At 27.7% G+C, this 20,816-nt stretch overlaps 8 protein-coding genes across 8 annotated transcripts; 4 read left to right on the top strand and 4 right to left on the bottom strand.

Annotated features, from left to right (window-relative positions):
* Positions 1–69: 69 nt before the first annotated feature.
* On the bottom strand, positions 70–2,814 carry FG386_003098 (Ser/Thr protein kinase; the record flags this gene model as incomplete). The annotated part of the gene is made up of 1 exon (XM_067342326.1): positions 70–2,814. One exon carries the CDS (start codon positions 2,812–2,814, stop codon positions 70–72), a length of 2,745 nt encoding a protein of 914 aa, XP_067197875.1.
* Positions 2,815–4,046: 1,232 nt separating this feature from the next.
* FG386_003097 (uncharacterized protein) lies at positions 4,047–4,676 on the top strand (the record flags this gene model as incomplete). The annotated part of the gene is made up of 1 exon (XM_067342325.1): positions 4,047–4,676. The coding sequence occupies one exon, from the start codon at positions 4,047–4,049 to the stop codon at positions 4,674–4,676; it is 630 nt and encodes a 209-aa protein (XP_067197874.1).
* A 74-nt stretch (positions 4,677–4,750) lies between these two features.
* Positions 4,751–9,775, bottom strand: FG386_003096 (uncharacterized protein; the record flags this gene model as incomplete). Its single annotated transcript, XM_067342324.1, has 1 exon — positions 4,751–9,775. One exon carries the CDS (start codon positions 9,773–9,775, stop codon positions 4,751–4,753), a length of 5,025 nt encoding a protein of 1,674 aa, XP_067197873.1.
* A 1,805-nt stretch (positions 9,776–11,580) lies between these two features.
* Positions 11,581–12,798, top strand: FG386_003095 (zinc ZIP transporter protein; the record flags this gene model as incomplete). Its single annotated transcript, XM_067342323.1, has 1 exon — positions 11,581–12,798. The coding sequence occupies one exon, from the start codon at positions 11,581–11,583 to the stop codon at positions 12,796–12,798; it is 1,218 nt and encodes a 405-aa protein (XP_067197872.1).
* Positions 12,799–12,910: 112 nt separating this feature from the next.
* On the bottom strand, positions 12,911–14,113 carry FG386_003093 (uncharacterized protein; the record flags this gene model as incomplete). Its single annotated transcript, XM_067342321.1, has 1 exon — positions 12,911–14,113. The coding sequence occupies one exon, from the start codon at positions 14,111–14,113 to the stop codon at positions 12,911–12,913; it is 1,203 nt and encodes a 400-aa protein (XP_067197870.1).
* Positions 14,114–14,793: 680 nt separating this feature from the next.
* On the top strand, positions 14,794–16,401 carry FG386_003092 (uncharacterized protein; the record flags this gene model as incomplete). The annotated part of the gene is made up of 1 exon (XM_067342320.1): positions 14,794–16,401. One exon carries the CDS (start codon positions 14,794–14,796, stop codon positions 16,399–16,401), a length of 1,608 nt encoding a protein of 535 aa, XP_067197869.1.
* Positions 16,402–16,807: 406 nt separating this feature from the next.
* FG386_003091 (uncharacterized protein) lies at positions 16,808–18,853 on the top strand (the record flags this gene model as incomplete). The annotated part of the gene is made up of 1 exon (XM_067342319.1): positions 16,808–18,853. The coding sequence occupies one exon, from the start codon at positions 16,808–16,810 to the stop codon at positions 18,851–18,853; it is 2,046 nt and encodes a 681-aa protein (XP_067197868.1).
* Positions 18,854–18,891: 38 nt separating this feature from the next.
* FG386_003090 (uncharacterized protein) lies at positions 18,892–20,706 on the bottom strand (the record flags this gene model as incomplete). Its single annotated transcript, XM_067342318.1, has 1 exon — positions 18,892–20,706. One exon carries the CDS (start codon positions 20,704–20,706, stop codon positions 18,892–18,894), a length of 1,815 nt encoding a protein of 604 aa, XP_067197867.1.
* Between the last annotated feature and the right edge of the window lie 110 nt (positions 20,707–20,816).

Genomic DNA, 20,816 nt, shown 5'->3' with positions numbered 1-20,816 from the left:
TTTAAGACATTAATATATATTTCCCAAATTTACTTGGTTATTTTATTTTTAAGAGTCAGTGAATACATCTTAATTAATGTCATACTTTCTTCCGATACTTACGGAAGAATTTTGACCTGAGAATCTACTAAAAACATTTTGAATAACTGCCTTAATTGAACTGCTTCTGTTTACCTTGTTCTTGTAGTTGTTATTTGTGGATTTGTTTGACCCGGCACTTATGTGGTTACTGCTTGTTATTATATTGCCTATAACAGGTCTTTCAAATATAATATTGTCATCCTCAATAACACCGTAGCAAATTGACCGGAGATTTTGTCTGTTGTTTAGCATAAATGCTTCTTCATTGCCTTTTTTATCTGCATAGTTATTAATTGAAATAGATTTCTTGACATTCGTGCTATTTTTAGTTGATTTGCAACTACTAGTTTCCTCATTCATGTGCTTGTCGTTCAAATTGCTGCTGTTATTCCTGTTTCCTCTCAACAAAGAAGATATTCGCCTATTCGAGTGGTTCTTTCCGCTTACATTGCTCCTAGGCGAGACTTTAATTGAATTTATAGAAGAGGATAAATGGGAGGAATCCGTATGATCTAGTGACGATACTGTTACTGAGGGTTTTTTAACATTATTAGTGCCGTTACCGTTAATATTTATGCTGTTTTGTATTCTTTTGTTCAGGGAGTCATTATTGCCCAGTATGGTCGTGTTAGACTGTTTTTTATCGCAGTTTTTACCTGCATTAAAACTGCACAAATCGCTTGAATTAACAATACTGGTACACTTTTGAGCGAAATTGTTGTCGCTTTGATCGCTATTTAGGTTATTGATTATATCATTTCTACTCAGTTCACCGTTTCTGAAATTGTATGAAAAACGACCTTGAGCCGGGACAATAGATGTTGAGTCGTTATTTGCACTCTTTCCTTGAACAACGACTCCATTAACAGGGTTTTTGCACGAATTGTGATCTTGACTGCTTAGTATTTGAGAGTTGTATCTGGAAACAGCGGGATTAACCGGTATATTCTCAAACCAAGGGTGGTATATTGCCTGAGCAGCGGAACACCTTGACTCCGGATCTTTGGCCATCATCCACTTAATTAAGTCTTTTACACTTGAAGATATGTTCTTCCATCTTGAACTTGTAAACTGCACGTTTCCCTGTATATTTTTCTTTAGTATTTCCTTCATATTACTTCCTGGAAATGGTGGCGAACCTCCAAGTAGTGTGTATAAAACAACGCCTATTGAAAATACGTCTACCTTTGTAGTGTATATCTTGTCCTCTAGTATTTCAGGCGCAACATAACCAGGTGAACCACATCTCATCTTCATTGCAGATGAACCGAGTGATGCAGCCAAGCCAAAATCAATAATTTTAAGTGACTCCGGACAATTTCTGTGTTCCAATATTAAATTCTCAGTTTTAAGGTCCCTGTGAACAACATTGTTGATGTGAAGCCATTGCAGCGCAAGCAACACCTTCTTCATTGCTATTTTCGCCTGTTCCTCAGTGTATGCACCTTTTTGTGCTATCCACTCAAACAGTTCGCCACCACCCAAGAACTCGAGTACCAAACACACGTGATCCTCTTCCTCAAAGGAGGCTATAAACTTAACAATGTGAGGATGGTGAACTCTTCTTAACACCTCTATCTCTGTGTAGACGTTAGATTCCTTTACTTTTTTTTTGTCAACTGCCTTTAAGACAATATCCTCACCTGTTATTATGTTCTTGCCTCTATACACCTTTGCAAAGCTACCCTCGCCTATTAACTTGATGGTGTGGAATAAACTTCTAAAGTTGCATAGCGTTATTCCAATACTTGCGAAAAAATTGCACCACAGTTCAAAGTCAGAATGGCATTCAACCTCGTACATGTTTACAGAATTTGAGGATATTTTAGTGCTCTGTATACTGGAACTGCATGATGCCGACGTTGAGGAAGAGGATGTAGAATTTGATAACTGCAACATTGATGCACCGCTATTGTCTTCGTTGTTCCTACAACTCCCCGTTTCCTCCTCAACATTATTCATCATATTTAATTTTGCTTTTCTGCAGTTATTTGGAGAGACAGAAATTACATCAGTAACTATTTCTATAGTCCTGTATTTTGACTCATTTTTTGGTCTTATGCATATGCATGGCCCTTTCTCAGTCACTCCCTTGTAAACGTTGCTGTTCTTCAGGTTGATTACCTCTCTTGGATGACGATCCTTTCCGTGCTCAAAACAAAGGAGTAATGGAGTATTGTTGGTTATTGTCCTTACAACCGCAATGTACTTTGTGTTTAGTGGTGTGACCTTTATGTAATATTTTCTCCTCATTTCTATTTGATTATTGTTTAGGTAACTGCTATTCCTAGTTTCATTGTTAAAATGTGATTTAACGTAGTTGCTATCGTTATTTGAGATGCTCAATGACTTAATATCATTTACAAGATTAGAATATAATTGTTTTTTACCGTTACCGTTTATGTTACTTGCATTATTAGTATAATTGTTTATACTCACATTAACATCGTAATTGTTCATTCTATTCAGCAAAACGCCCTTGTTGTCCTGCTTTCTATCGTCTGAAAAATGATTGCCTATTAACTTACATTTATTTCCGTCATTATTGGATAATTGTCTTTCCATATTACTGCCAAGCATGCCAGAGTTTGTTAGCGTTTTGCTATTCTTCTTTTCTCTTACTAATGATATGGAGTTTCCTGTATACCCCTTATCTTTTTCTATTATATTTGAAACCGTTATACCTTTAGATACACAACTGCCATTATTTGACCCTTCTATTCTGCATATCATCACAGTAAATAAATAACTATTATTTATTTACTTACTCTTCTTTCAAACAGTTTGTGCATGTAACATTCCTTTAATGGTTTTTATTGCTTCTTTGTTATATTTTATATTAATATTTCATTTTCAATAAAAATTATTTACAACTAAATCCAAAAGGAATAACTTAAACAACATAAACCGTCAAATTTAATTTAAAAAGAAATAAAGCAACTATTCTGCCTTTCACGCAATATTCCCCTTTTAACCTCTATTTTTTTATCTATATAAACGTATTAAGGAGTGTTTATATCCGAGATTTTTAACTTATATTATTTTCTGTATTAAATCTATCTTATTTACTCGTTTATCTATTTACACGCGAATTCTTCCAGCTCGTCCAAGTTTATCGCTCTGTGTTGTTCTTAATTTTTCCTTTTTATTACAATTAAATAATTGATTCTTGTTGAATACTTTTATTTCAGTTAATATTTATTATTATTGCCAATAATTATTGTCAAATGAACTGTTTATGCGTCTGAGGGAAAAAATATGTGCAAATATAAATAGTAACTTGTTTATTTTAATACAGACTGTTAATTTAATTGTTGTTTGAACTCTATCTATTTATTGCCTCAATGCATTTTATTAATCTATTTATTAATTTATACATTTTATTATTTAAGTTACCTTATCGATACCTTTTTATTTATTATTAAATTACAATTATTGTCTAATATATCTATTATTAGTTATTATGTAGTGCATGTCCGTATTATGCCTTTGGCGCTTCTTTTAGGCGCCCATGCCGTGCTTGTTTTAATTGTATTTAGTTTTCATTTAAAGCTAAAAGTGGGTGGAAAACACAAGCATGGTCTAAAGTTGTTTTTAATTTTTCTTGCTTAAATGTTTGTACGGTTTTTAAATTAAAATATATAGACATACGCTTTATTTTGACTGAGCAAGGACTTTAATTTGAGAGCAGAAGGGGACTACTGATTCAGATTTAAAGCAACTCCAATTTAGAACAGGCGAAAACACGGTTTCAAAGTTTGACGTTTATTTTAAATAAAATAGAAATCAATTATACATTATATAATATAGCCTTATCTTTTTTCTAAATAGATTTATTTGTATTGGTAGGCGAAGACACTGAACAAATTAGTAGCGAGATCAGGTTTGTTATTAAACTTTAATTATTCGGTAATTATAAACAATACACACAAGCAAGTAGTATATGTATATATTCAAAACAAAAAATGAAGTTACTTAGCGTTTTACTGTATAAATGGGATGGCGAACATCCTTTATTGTTGACAAGTAACTATAACCTTTTAGACTATAATTTTTTTCAAAGAAAAACAATACAAGAACATATAGCATTTCACAGCAGACTTCTGTGCTCAAGAGTACAAGAAGGAAACAGGGTAACTGTCAAATTTCCACAAGATATAGGAAATTGCCATATATATATATCCACAAATGGAATAGGATTGTGTTGCATTACTAGTTTAGATTACCCTGTTAGATGTGCATTTTCACTACTAAATGAATATTTAAAGGCGTTTTTAAACAACATAGACGGTAATACGAATGGGAATAAATTAAAAATTTATTTAAACAATACAAATAGAGACAATAATGAACATATTCCGGAATGCGAGGAAATATTTAAAAAGTACCAAGATCCTATGAACAACGATAAAATATTCAAAGTTCAAAAAGACCTAGACGAGGTTAGGGATGTTATGCTTAAAAATATCGAAGATTTACTTCATCGTGGAGAGAACTTAGATACATTAATGCAAAAAAGTTCTGATTTAAGTGCAGCATCATATCAATTTTATAGAACAGCTAAGAAAAATAACCAATGTTGTCAGCTTTACTAAAAATCATAATGAAAATAAACAGATAATTTATAACACTATATGGCAGTCTGGAATATATTAATGTCAGTAATCACTTATGTCACATTTATATATTCCTCATATTCCAACTCTGGTATTAATACGAGCAATAATTTTTTTCTATTTAAATTGCTGTATATACCTCCTCTTGTACTATTACTAATATTATAGTTCTCGCAAGTAATATTGTTATTATATAATTTGTATTTTCTGCATCTAAAACACTCAATTTTATTCTTAATGTCAATGCTTATAGTTTTAATTTTGTCGTTCAACACATCGTTTCCAGATATTGTATTTTTCTTAAGACTTTCAAGCGTAAAGTTAAATAAAGTTGCATTACTCTTATCATAATTCTTCCTCTTTTCAAACCATATCTCCCTGTTTACCTCAGCCTGTCTCAAAAAAACGTTTCCCATAGGTATTATTCTAGATAACAATTTCCATTGTGGAATAACCGCATATTCTAAAAAACCTATTTGAGCTTCTATTTTACCCAACTCATCATTCACGTCCATAAATGGTGTGATTGGTATGTAATACTGTTTTTCCAATTCCGCTTGAAGTTTAAATTCTTCCTGTATCAAAGAAGCCCATTTTTTTGATGTTTCAAATGGTATTATTGGATTAGAAATATCTGAAGCATGAAGAAGCGATTCAATCAATAATTCTTTGTCTATGATTGATATTATTGAATTGTCATCTATATTCTCACCAAGTATATTTAAATCCAATTTATCATTTTCAAATAAATCACTGTTGTAATTAGTGTCACAATAATTATTATCATTAATGTTAATGTTACTATTTATATTATCACATGTATTTTTTGTTACATATTCCTGAAGTATATTCAGCAGTTTACTGTGGTTACTCATATCTGTAGACAATATTGACTTAATAAACAATCTCCTAAATTCAACATTCTCTTCTTTAGTAAAGCTATTTCTTATATCAGTATTTTCTATATTGTAATCCAATAGTTTGAAGACATAGTTGCAGTGGTGATTTTCCAATATTGAATTGTCGTTATATTTGACGGCTAGTTTTGAACTACATTCTTTTAAAAACAGGTTATTCACTCCAGGGTGATCTATATCATGGCATAACGCTGCAAATATTAATGTAAATTTTTGTATATCATTCAAAACCAACATTACACCGAATTTTCTCAATATTATATAACATACTTGCACAACTTGCAATGCATGAAATATGTTATGGTAAGGAACGTCTTTATTATAAGAATCGTGTATTATATCAAAAAGTAATGTTAAGTTATTTTCATTCCAGTTCCATTTTTGAGTAAATCCCATATACAAAAATAAATCTAATAAAAATCTTTTGTGTACATTCCAATTGTGTATCCATAATGGAAATTCTAACTCTCTATACATGCTTAGTTTTTTGTCTAAGATACATTTATCAAATGCTGAATATTTTTCTATTTCCTTCCTTAGATGATTTATTATTAAAGTTTTTTCACTCAAATTAATGTTCACATTACAAACATTTACACTTGCATTCATAGATTCATCTGTTGTATTATTGTTATTATTACTTGTATTGCTTATGCTGCTCACACTGTTATTTAATTTTGGCTTTTTATAACTGTCCAAACTTTTTATATCGCTCTGTTTTTTATTATTATTCTTGTTATCTACATAAATATTTACACTATGATCATCATTGTTACTGGAAATATCATATTCATCATAATCATTGTCATAATATTTACAAGTTTTATTATATTTTTTCTTTTTATATTTAAATCTATCTTTTCTAAGTATCGTATCTGAAGAACTGTCATCATTTATGTTGTTTTGGTCACATTTAATGTTATAATAATCATAATTATTATTTGAAAATGCATGATCATTGTCTAAGTTCACTATATTCCCAAAACCGTGAATTGAACTTGTATCTGATTGATTTTGACTATCATTTTCCAATGATATTATACCAAAGTTATTTTTTATTGATTTGTGTAATCTGTGATTATCTGAATATGCACCATTATTATTTGAATTTCTGATAGTTTTATAGTACAAATACATATTTAACAGTAATATTTCCTGTTGAAATTCATTTATCAAATGTCTCAATATTGTTTTGTATATATTTAAATCTAATATCGTGAAACTTTTTATTATGTATTTATTTTCTAAAAACTTCGTCCCACCTTCCCTACTATTAAAATATATATTCTCAACTGTATTACACTTATTTGATCCATTTAAACCTAAAAATACGCTAGCATTGTTTATTGAATGCGGAAAATTAAACAAAGAACTAATTGAAGACTTATTTGAATATGTTATTCTTGAATTTACACTTAAACTTGAAACGGAATCACTTTTTAGAGATTCTTCATTTTTATTTTTACTGAAATAGTTACTATTACTTTGGCTGTTAGAGTAGCAATTTTTCATATTATCAACAATATTCCCATCTTTTTCACAAGTTAAATAAGTTCCATTTGTATTTAACCTATTTACCAGTTGTAATATAATACTCACATTCTCGTTTTTTAAATATATTGGAATAAATGCTGAGTTCACTATTTTGTATTTACTATCCTCATTTTCAAACAATTCGCAATTTTCAAAGTTGTTTATTATAATTACCTTACGGCATTTCAGTATTCTGGATATTATATTCTTATTTTTTGATATTGTAAGACCAATATATTTCTTGGGACCATATATACACACATAATCGCTCGAGGTTTTATTTATGTACACCAAATAATATTGTACTGGAGTAAACATATTAATGTAATGACATATTCTAGATATCACATCTACAGATACTGACAATTCGCATTTATCTACTAATATATATTTTTTTTGTGAACTCAGTGGTTTAAATACCCATCTGTGAAGTTCATTATATATATAAAGTTGAGTTATTGTGTAATTTAATTTCTTACATTCAATAAATAGACATATTAATGATTGGATTTCCAATATCAGATTTCTTAGTAATGATATATTCGGATTTTGTGGTTGTAAACATACTATTATCCCTATTAACTTATTATTGTTTGATCTTACATCAAATATTGGACAAGTAATAACAGGTATTTTGTAATTACTGTACCTTTGATATAAATTTACACTAGTATCAATGTTTATATCAGTATCTGAAAATTCGGAATTAAATATTTTTGCTGTTAGAGTACCTTTTACTAAAATTGACGATGATCTATTTCTACTTTTGTCATTATTCTCACATATACAACATTTTTTAATATTTTCATCATTATTCACTGACGGTGGAGACACTAATATCACTGGATAATCAACAATACTTGTTGTACTATTGTTAATTGCTTCTTCTGATAACAACTTAGAATCCATATTTTTATAATCACAATTATAACTTCCATTTAATATGTCACTACTATTTAAAATACTATGATTATTGTATTCCTTATTCGTTGTTTCTATATAGTTGCTATTTATGTTTGAAATAATGTTGTTGTTATCACTAATTATCTCAAAATCATTTTGATGCATTGTTGTTTTATTACACATATTAACACATTTATTACACTGTGTTGATACTGCTATATCACATGGTAATTGCTCAACATCCCTCAATTTGTTATAAAAATATAAACCAAATAGATTGTCAACACCGTCATTTTTATCATCCTTTATTATTCTTATATTTTTATATTTATTTTCACAATTTTTTATACAATCATTTTCAGTAATATTACTAATGTTATTGTAGTTGTTTTTTACTATGTACTCACATATATCTGTTGTATAATTAAAGTAATAAAAATTCTGCTTTTGTCCCTGTGAAACTATTTGTTTTAAAAAACTTTTATTATTGTTATCTTCAGAATTTACAGTTGACATTGAAAATCTAATTAAATCATATTCTTCAGATTCGCAATAGTTTTTATTCGTATAATCCATAAGTATACACTTATTGTTTTCAATTGAATCCAAATTTTGTATTAAATCTACTATTTTACTTTTATATCCTATTTTATTACCAATTGTTTGTGGTGGAAAAGTTGCTCTCCTATTTTTGCTTATATTACTGTTTCCAACTTTAAAGTAATCTTTTTTATTTACACTATTATTAAATTCTATATCTGTTTCTTTTTTTTCATCCATATTATTACTTAATTTATATTTGTTATGTTCACAAATATGATTATTATGTTTGCATGTTGTTTTATAGTCAAACCAACGATTTGTTATGTTTTTAGGAATGTAATTGTTCCAAGTTCCTTTTGTTGGGAAAGAACCAATTAATTCATCATTTAACTGGTCGTAAAATAACACAATTGACAAAGGTGTTTGAAATAATAGTGATAAATATATACTTATTAATTTGCACAATTCATAACCACTTAAATTTTGTTTCAAATACTTTTCAAGGTGTTTTCTTATTAAATTACACTTTTTTTCACATATATATTCATCACTATAATAATCGTCAATGATATTATTTGATGAAAGAGATGAATTTATAGATGTTGGAGTTAGTTTTCTTCTTGTACTCAAATAGTTATTATTTGCATCATTACTTATAGGTTCCGTATTGTATAATACTGAATTTAATGATTCATATATGTTTGAGACTGAGTTATTGTTCGCATTACTCAAACTACTTCCTCTTTGGAAGTAAATTTGAGAACCGTTTCCAGCTATATTATTGCAATTATTACTTATATTTATGTTAGTAATGTTTACATTATGGCTGTTATTGTTATTACTGTAATGTTGATAATTAAAACCATTCTTTTCTATATGCCTTATATTATCAAACAACTCATGAAGTTCCTGATTACTACACAATTCAGGATTATCATTCTCCCCAAATAAATATGACATCAATGATGTATTTTTACTGTTTAAAATTATGTTCTTTCTTGTGTTAATTGAACATATTGATGATGTTATTGATGATTTAATAGATGATTGATTTATTGATGTATATGATGGAGAAGATGAATATAACGATGAAACTACAGATTTTCTTCTATCTATATTATTATCAGATGTTTTTGACGATAATGCATTATTGTTATTACCACAACTTAATGAAGTATTCATCTCTTTAGGTATCTATACATATTCAAGTTATAAATGTTGTTTATTTTTAATACTTAAAGTAATTTACTTTTTAATTCTAATTAAGCAAATAAATAGGGAAAAATACTTGCATTTCATATAATTAATTAATTTATTTATTTATTCTTATTCAAATGAATGTTTTAAAGTTTGTATATAGCTAAAAGCAATTGTAAAATGTACATAATATATTTGTTTTTATATATTTATAATCCTATATTATTTACATTACCAATCTTTCTCTGATATACCTACTTTAATAGTCAGCTTTACTTATAAATTGTTCCACTCTAGTATTATACTAATTTTATATTAATTTGTTACACATATGTATATAGATCCGTATACATTTAAAAAAATGAATTACATACTATATATTCATGTATATTTATACATTTATAAATTCATATGAATGTTTATACATACATATATGAACGCATATGGTCTGTGATTGTGTTTATCGCAATTTTGTTACTAATCTTCTATTGGTCTGGCAAAAAAAAATACATATAACGGCATGCTTTCCTCAAAGCCGCAAATACAAATACTGTTTTAATAATAATATTAATATTTATGTTAATACTGGATGTTATTATTACCCCTATTATATTATTGTAGTTAAGATTAAACAATTACTTTTTATTCTTTGTTATTTATTTTTATTATCTGGCCTCATTAATTTATCTATTTGTGTTGCCCGCCCAAACATTACCAATGAGTAAAACAATAATTATAAAGTTACCGCCATAATCTTAAAAAAACTATAAATAGCCTATATATTGAATTTAGGAATGAAAAATATTATTTCGTGAAAATATAAGTTATTATTTAAAAAATGACATTTTGCTTTTTCCTTGCATTTATTGTGAGAAATTACACACTCTAAAATTGAATAATTATTTACCGAACTAGAGTTTAGTGTTAACAGTCAGGTGAGAACAAGTACGAAGGAAACAGTTGTGAGGAACATTTATTTCTTTTAAAATACAGTAGTAAATTAACAATAAAAAAAGGTTGATTCATTTTAAACATTGACATTTCAGAGAATTTTAATTTGATTTCTACCTAAACATTTAAAATAACAGCACGCTATTTTTAAGTATGAAAATGCATATATTACATATGTTTTAAACTTTTAGCGTGTTTTCCCTGTTAGCATAGCACCTATATTTTACTTGAATTACTCAGAAACATGGGTCAATCTATACGGTTTATTTCTAATTTCACAAATACCTCAAATTCTGTTTGATAATAACTTTTCATGTTGTTGTGAAAAACATATATTTAAATTTTAGCTTTAACTTGTCTCGGAAACAAATAATAAAAAATAAATGGCGCCATGCGCCACAATCAACCATATATGTTTATTATGCATATTAAATAAAGGTAAAGGTATATATGAGCATATTAAAATTTCAATGTATGTTTATGAGAGTTAACTGGAAGTAAACATCAAAAAAGATAATAGTTACAAGAATTTGATTTAGATTTACATTTATTTACAACTAACGGTCTGTATAAATATATGTAAATATATATATATATATATATATATACATATATATATACACATTTTTACCTTGAGGTATCTTGCATATTTTTTTTTTATTTACATATGTATATGTTTCTTCAAATTTAACCAGATGGAAAATTGTAGCTATATGTAAAAAAGAGATATTCAGAGGAAGGATATACAGACACTCATAAACTGAAAAAGGGGGATATTGTTACTACACACTTAATAGTGAAGCTAATTCATTTTCTTTTTTCATATATAAACATTTAGGATGGACATATTACTAATAAGTAAGATACTATCTTTTGTAATAGTTATAGTAGTTGGTGGGATTGGTGTATGTATACCAATATATATAGGTTACCTAAATCCAACATTATTGCAATACATAAATGTATTTGCAGGTGGAACTCTACTTACATTGGCACTATGCCATTTACTACCTGAGGCAGAAGCCGTTGTTAAACTAAATAATTTAAAGTTAAAACTAATTGGCGTTGAAGTTCCAATTGTCGCTTATTTAACACTAATAGGGTTGACTATTATACTGTTCTTTGAGAAGGCTTTATTTTCACCACAAGAAGTTGATCAATTCCATATGCACGATCATTCATTTCCACACAAAAGAGATCACCATCATCATCATCACAAAGATCCAGGTTGTGTCGGGATTGCAAAAGATAGTATTATAAATGTAAATAGTAGGTTGCTGATATCAGATAATGACAACGATAATTCAATCGGTGGGAATTTTAATATTAATGGCACTAACGAAAATTTAATTGATGATAACAATTTGTCAATAGATTCAATCAAATCTCAATCTTGTGATATTGAAAAGTCGCATGCGCATCAAATTATATTGGAAAACAATGAATCAAATAAAAATGGTATTGTTAAACCATTAATTAAGTCTTCTTCATTTTCATCTTCTTCATCATCTCATCGTCACTCTAGAAGCGTATATAATAGTTCAAACTCTTCTTCAAATGTTTATTTTTTGGTGTCAGCGTTATCTGTTCACTCTATATTTGAAGGTATGTTGGTTGGTATCTCGAAAAACTATATATCTGTTATTACTATTACTTTAGTCATTATTGCTCATAAATGGGTTGAGGGCATTGCCGTTTCTGCTGGTATCAAAAAACATTCTGAGATATCTGCAAATGTAACTAAACAATTGCTTACTTCATTTATTTTTATGTCTCCTCTAGGCATTATACTAGGACAGTTATTCTGGTTTATTAGCAGTCCCTATGTTAATGTTATATTTACATGTATTTCTGCAGGTGCATTGCTTTACGTCGCATTGGGTGAAATGATTCTTGATGAATTTAATTGTGGTGAAAATAGAAAGCAAAAATTTCTTCTATTTATTCTTGGAATTATACTCGTTACAATCATTAACCTTATACAACACAGACTTGGTGGTTGCAGTTTACACACTCAAGAACATAATCACCATCACCATCACCATCATTGCAATTAATTTATGAGTATACTATAAGTGTGCTTAGTGCTAAATCTGTACAAATCAGCTTTAATTAACAAAATTATTATAAATATACATTATTTTTTCTGATTGTTAAAATTATCTAATTTTACTTGTTTTTATTTACTATCTTAAAAAATGAGTTCAGTGTTTGCTGCTTACTATCTGTATTTATGTTCGTTTTTTTGTTCTTAACATGTTTTAATATTGAGTCACTACTGGAATTTGATTTTTTATGTAATGGTTTTTCTGAATAGTCCTTTTCAATCACAAAATTCACATCATCTTCAACTACCAAATAACCTGTTTTTGTATCTTGGTATATTTTTTCCTTCTTAATCTTGCTATATACTATTGGCTGAACTTTTGATGGATCATAGTTGCTTTCAATACTGCTATTACATCGATTGTTTAAGTGTTTATTCTCATCTGATACAGCATTAGATTTATCCACACTATCTATTTTCGTTCTTTTTCTAACATTTTTTCTTATAACTTCTGATTTTACTTGATTATTCGAATTAGAATCCAATCCATTATTTATGATGTCATCATCATTTTCAAATAGGCTAACTTCTACTTTGTTTCCCTCAATTTTCGAAATATTTTCTTTAATCATGTTATAATTGTCATTTTTCTCTAATTTAATGTCATTTCTAAACTTATCCAATTTAACAGGATACGGATCTGTATTATTCTCACTTTTTTCGATACTGTCATTTTCTTTATTTATTAATATCGGATAAGGTTCCGTCTTACATACACTCTTATTAGAAAATCCACGAACTTTCAAGTCATTTTTATTACTATTTAAATCATCATAAACCCCATTTACCGATATATTATCATTGCCTTTTTTGTTTATTCTAGTTTTTGTTGACATCACATTTGATATTTTCGAATAAGAGGAATACCATAATTTTTCTGCTAAAAGCTCAATTGTATTCATGTTCTTATATATATCCTCGCATTCTATATAAAATTGTTCTCTATTGAGACACTTCTCATTTGTATTTATTTTATTTTTATTAACTATGCCATATATATTACTACTGTTAAACTCGAAATTATTATTCAACAATTCAGACTCATACTTCAACGTATTTACAAACTCATTTGAATTTTTTCTAATAAATATCAAATATATTAACTCATATTTTTCCTTATTTCTTATTTCAAATAATATATTCTTACACTTTTCAATATCTCCAAATATTCTATTGTGATTACATAAACTGTAAACCGACCATATTTGGCTTTCTTCACTTTCATCCAATATTTTTTCTATTAATTCTATTTCCTCCTTATACATTCTTATTTATTGCTACTGGTTTTTATATTACATTAAAGTGTATTACTTCGTTAAGTTTATACCCAATGTTAACGATAAATATATTCCAACACCTTAATTATGCAAAATGTTAGTATGTATAAGTATTAATCATGAAATTCGTTCACTTATTTCATTTTACCTTACTCTTCTATACAATTTTTAAAAAAATTATTTTTATTTAGTTCACATTCAATTTCTCTGCACATCTATATTTATCATTAATTTGTGGGCAAAAATACCGCCATTTTGTTTATTAATTTAAGTATAAAGTATAATAAAGCAATATTTAGAATAAATTTTCTAGACAATTTACAAATTGATTTCCTTTATTTTGATAAATTAAATAACACGAGTTTACCGTTATTTTTATTGGACTTGGTTTTTTTAATTACTAGAATACTGTAAATATATATATATATATATATATATATATATATAGGAGTATTTTAGTATAATACTATACTGATATGAACATTTTTCCTTTTCTTTCGACTGTATCTTAAAAATTCTTGATAGATTTTTCTTTAAAAAAGGTAAAAGTTGCCAAGTTTAACTTTAATCCAAGAATCTACGTCAATATATGTAATTTATACTTTAATGAATCGATTTATTTTATTTATACACCTATTAATTTCGTTCAATTAAATATCGCGTCCAATATGTCGGAACTAAGCGAATATTTTAATATATTATATTTACTGGTATTGTACACCATACAAGGCTTACCTATGGGAATAAGTTACTCAGTACCATTTATCTTACAAGGGAAAATAACATACTCGGAACAAAGCATGTTTGGAATGGTTGTACTTCCTTTTTCCATAAAATTACTTTGGGCACCGTTGGTGGATTCTGTTTACATTGAAAAATTTGGAAGGCGTAAAACGTGGATTGTACCTACTCAAATTACATGTGGAATATTAATGATTATGGGAAGCCATTTTTTTCTCCCAAAATGGTTATGCGAGGGTATTTACAGCACTCTAAAGCCAAATGTACGTTTACTAACACTTTATTTTTCAATATTATACTTTTTAATGGCAACTCAAGATATAGCTGTAGATGCATGGGCAATTAATTTGCTTTCGCATAAAAACAAAGGGTTAGCTTCCACATGCAATATTATAGGTCAATCATTTGGTTACATAACTTCTTATCTTTGTTTTTTATTCTTAAATGACATTGGTATTTGCAATAAATATGTAAGACCGTTACTTGGTTTAGATATTAATACAAATAAACCTATATGTGAAATGAGTCAATTTATATATTTTTGGGGTGTTGTGATATTAATAGTTACATTAATAACAACAATGATAAAAAAAGAAGAAAACATATCAACAAGTGATGCATTGTACAAAAAGGAAGATGATATTCATGATAATGGAGATGAAGAAATTGAATTATCTATTTTACAGGCATATTCACTCTTATACAAAATAATTAAACTCAAACCTGTAATTTCATTAATAATGCTTTTGTCAATTATTAACCTTCCATTTGCCATCACAGAATCAGCAATTAATTTTAAATTAATGGAATATGGGATGAAAAAAAGTGATATTATGTTAATCGGACCAATATTAATACCATTCAGTATTTTAACACCATTTTTTATGACTCAATTAATAAGAAAAAGTAAATCACCACTGAAATTTATGAAATATTTACTCCCTTTGAGAGTTACACTATCTCTAATAGTTTGTTTATTTTTAATTTGTTCTAGAATTATATATGAACCATGGAACATTCATAATAATAAAGAAACTCATAATATAGATACACCGTATTTGTTTTACTGTATATATTTAATTATATCCATTATTTCCTCAATAATATCAGATACACAATCCTTAATATTCATGACGCTTTTTAATGTGGTTTCCGATGTTAGATTTGCAGGAACATATTTAACCTTGTTTAATACCATTAGTAATTTGGGTTATAAGTGGCCTAGCAGTTTGTCTATTTGGTTACTTGACTATACAAATATTCAGTATTGTGTAAACGATCAATTTAATTATAACAACGTTTGGGGTTATTATTTATTGTTAATCGGCAACAAATGCATAATTGATTCTTTTTTCATCCAATTTTTATTCTCATTCGCTATTGGTATATTTTCTGTAACTTTTATTTTCCCTTTTTTAATTAAAAAAATTGACTCTTATGATTTGAGTGAATGGATTGTCAAGTATTTATTTAACAATAATTCAAATATTGAGTTAAAAACTAATCAATATCGAAGTAAAAACAAAAATGATTGACTTTTGTTTTTCTATTCACTTATTGTGCATTTAAATCAACTGTATAAAAATATTATATTTAGATATTCAACTAATTTTGTAGTCTTTGCAATTTGTATTTAGGTTATTTATTTATATTATCACTCCCTCACTAAATACATCAGCCGATTTTCCTACTTTTACATGATATTATTCATTTTGCTATTTTTATTTTGATTTTTTTTCTCTTATTTTTTCTTAATTATTACACGTGACGTGTCAAATACTGTACCGGTATAGATAATAAATTTTTTTAATAATATTCTCTACTTAACAAAATTTAATTAGCAGATTGCTATAAATTTTATTGCTCACATAAAAAGTGTAACCAATTTCAGTATATACCGTTTTGATAAACTATAACTAATATACTTTAATTTCAAGTTATATGGTTTTATTAGAAAGTTTATCACAGAATGAAAAAATTCAAAGTAAATTTGAGAATGTTTTGATAAAAAAGGAAGCAGGTAATTTGTACATTACAAGTGAATACTTTATATGGATATCAAAAAGTTTGAGTAAAAAATTTTTTGAAGATGTAAAATCAATCAAAGAATGTTATTCAAATTACATAGAAATGGGCACATGTTACAATGCGAACAATAATAATTTATTATTCACAATAGAACAATGGGAGAGTTTATATGCGCATCGTAAAAGAGTAGACAAAAAACTGGTTGGTTTAAGATTTGAAAAAAAGAAGAATTTTAACAATAGAATTGGAATAGAATATGTTGACATTAATTTAACATTCAACAATGATGGTGATTTTAATATATTTACGGAGGCAATTGTAGGCTATCGCAATTCTGCATTAGATAGAGCTAAAAAAAGACGAAAAGAAGTTTTGACTGAAAAAAATAAGAATGAAGAACTTCACAGGGAAAAGATAATATTAGCTGATAAAAAAGTTAAGGAAGTACACAAAAAAACGATATACGAGGAATTGAATCAACTATTAAAATACAGACCAGAATTGGAACAAGTGTATGAAAGTGTAGTATTAACAGGTAATATGTCCTTAGAATCATTTATGAAACTGCACAAAAGTGACACATTATTATCATATTCACAAGAGAAAGGTGTGAGTAACTCTGATTACTTTTTGAAAAAGCCACCTAAATACAGTTTTACAAATAATGGAAATATAGACGTAACGATTACAGCAGATGATTTAAGATCAATACTGGAAGAAATGCCTTTAATAAAGTTAAAGATGAACGAGTACGTGCCACATCGTTTAACAGAAGAAGAGTTTTGGAATAGAGTAATACATTCTCCATTATTTTTCAATTTTTTGGGTTTTAAAGATAAAACAAATAATACTGATACACTTTCTATAGGAGATATTCCAAAAGGGGAAGAACTTTTAAATGAATTATATTTAAACAAAAAAAACCTTAGTGGAGATAACATCAATGATAAACTTGATAATTACGTTGACAAAGACATTAATCTTTTAAATAATGATAGGTTTTACTATAACAAAAAAGGATACGGTACATTAATAGACAATGATCTAAATATTTCCTCAGAAAAATCCAGTAATGTGAATGCAGGTTTTTTTGAAAGGTTTAATTTCCATGGAGCGAGAATACTTGACTTGACTACCGGGAGTAATTATAAAACCAACAAAGAAATAGAAAAAGATATGGACTTTCAATACTCTCAGAACAACACTAATATAGGAGATATCAATTTGATTATAAACAATAACAATAGTTCAATTCAAGAATTAGACATTGTACCTGAAGAGTTTTTCTCAAAGTCAAAGTTTACCGACAGTAATTTGAATAAAAACATAGAAATAAAAACTCGTGAAAAAGATTGTAATAATATATTGAATATTAATAAAAATAAAATTAACATGAATCTATTTAGTAACGAGATGTCAAAAAAAATATTGATGATTAGCACAAAACAGGTTCAAAACGAGCAGATTAATCAACTAAATTACTCAAACAAAAATAATGTGATTGAGTCAAAAAACACTAATGAACTATTTTTGTTCGATTCAATATGTAAAGACGAAGATGAGAAAAATATTCAAGGCAAAAACAATAATGAGGTTAATATAGCTAACAATAACTCCGTTACTCCCTGCAAAGAAGAACAGCCAGTTTGGATGACCCAAGTGAAAAGTGAGCACTCACAGGCAATGGAGCTGCTAAGATTTTTTTGGGGATTATCACTCTCACAGAAGGATAATGATGAAAGAAAAAAGATAATTGAAGCACTTGACAAAATTACGCACAATATTGAATTTCTTGTACATGACAATACAAGTTTGTCAGCATCTAAAATAAGTACATATGGGCAGTCAACAAACAAGATAAAAGCAATGTGTTTGCCTATACTCGATTCAATAAAATCAGCAAGAACTTTTCACTATAAACTAGATGAGTTAATAAACAACTTAAACAAAAGTAATTAAAAAGCTAAATTTTTTTTTCGATATTACTGTACAAAATGCTAAAATAGTGCTGTCATACATATAAGGTTATCAGTAACACCTCTAAGCAATGATTCAGTTACGACAGAGTGTGATATAATATTAGAAATAATATTTTTGTTTAGTTTTGGAAAATCTGTGTACAATTGATTAATAATGCAATTTATAAATTCATTCATGTCTTCTTCATTGAATACCTTCCATATACTGTCGGTTGCCATAACAATGTATTTGTCAATACTCAACGATAATTCAATACTTAAGACATAAGGTGTATTATTGATTTCATAATAACTTTTAACTGGTGGTTTATACATTCCAAATCCAATACCACTTTCAACAACGTAGTAACAATCAATATCGCTGTTATTTATATTTGTTTGATTACTAAATTTTATAATACTATTATTCCTTGACAAAAAGCCTCTACAATTTCCTAAATTACACGAAAACAATATATAATTATTGTTTATTTCTGAGTAAAATATAAAACACGATATTAGTCCAGAACCTGTATTTAAGTTATTTGTTTTGGACAAATGAAGTATTTTTTGATCTACGCTAATTATTGTTTTTAACATTACGTTTGCTACTTTACTGTTATTAATATTGTCCTCGCAGTCAATGAGTCTGTCAAATTCATTTACTATTAGTTTTTCTGCATGATTTGCAGCGTAATCTCCATTGTATGAATCCAATATTCCGAAAAAAGATCCGCTTGTAAGTTTCGATGCAAACCAACGATCGTTAAATTTGTCTTCTAATCCCTGATCACACCAGTATCCTATTCCCTTAATAGGATATTTGAGCATTTCATTAATACTTTTGTATAACATTTTGTTGCTTCTTAATGTCAATATGTTATTAAACTCTATTTCGTTATACTCAAAAATAATATTCCTTATGTTGTTTATGTTTATTCTGTTCCTACATGAAAATGCATTTACTAATTTGTCGTGACTGTTCTCTATTAGACTATTTAGGCCAACTATAAAATTTTTTCCTATATTGTTTAATATATCCTCGATAATAACATTTAATTCGCTGCTATTTTTAGCGTCCTTAATATTATTGTGAAAACTATCATTCATATTACTATAATTTTTGACACTTTGTAACTTATGTTCTAACAAATCAAGCTTATTAAATAAGTTTTCTCTTAATTTATTTATATCGTTTTCCTCCTTAAGTACTTGACCAATTTCAAATATACTAGGATTTTTACTATCTACTATATAGCTGTTCTCATCGTTACAATTGTCTGAAACTAGGCTATTCACGACAGGTGTATCCTTATATGTAGTATAAACACCATTGCGATTTTTATAACTCTTAATGTTTTGAATTTCACCGTTGTTTTTTTCTCTATCCACCAACTCTTCTACGTCTTCCTTCAATTCAGGCCAAATATCTATCTCACTATGGTTGTCTGCTTTAGCTGTTATCTCTTCATTAAGAACAAAGCTTTGTTTATAAACTTCACACTCCTCACCTTCCCTTACTGAGATGTTTATATTTCCTAAATCTTTTCGTATACTTAAATTAATTTTTTTTAAATAACTTTCGTGATCATCATTATCATACTCTTTTCTTAAAATTTCTTCCTCTGATTCACTCTTTATACTGAAACTTGAGTCAAACTCAGAATCTGTATCTGACAATAAGTAGCCTACTTTTCCATTGGAATCAAATTTTGAGAATGCCCCTTTCCCTAATAGCCCTACACTCTCCAATATCTCTTTTTTAATGCTGTTTATGTAATTGCATTCTATTAATTTAGGTGTGTTTGTTCTTGAATTTGAATTGTTGCTCTTAGAATATATCTTAAACTTCATACTATCCTAGAAAAAGTACACGATCTATATAGGTCGTTATTTACTTATTAAATTCTATTTACAAATAAAAACAAAAATGCATGCAAATTGATAAAACTTGTTTGCATTAT

Source organism: Cryptosporidium ryanae, assembly GCF_009792415.1.
Source record: "Cryptosporidium ryanae isolate 45019 chromosome Unknown contig_63, whole genome shotgun sequence".
Taxonomy (NCBI): Eukaryota; Apicomplexa; class Conoidasida; order Eucoccidiorida; family Cryptosporidiidae; genus Cryptosporidium; species Cryptosporidium ryanae.
The sequence above is the reverse complement of the archived record's forward strand: the minus strand, read 5'-3'. Positions and strand labels throughout refer to the sequence as shown.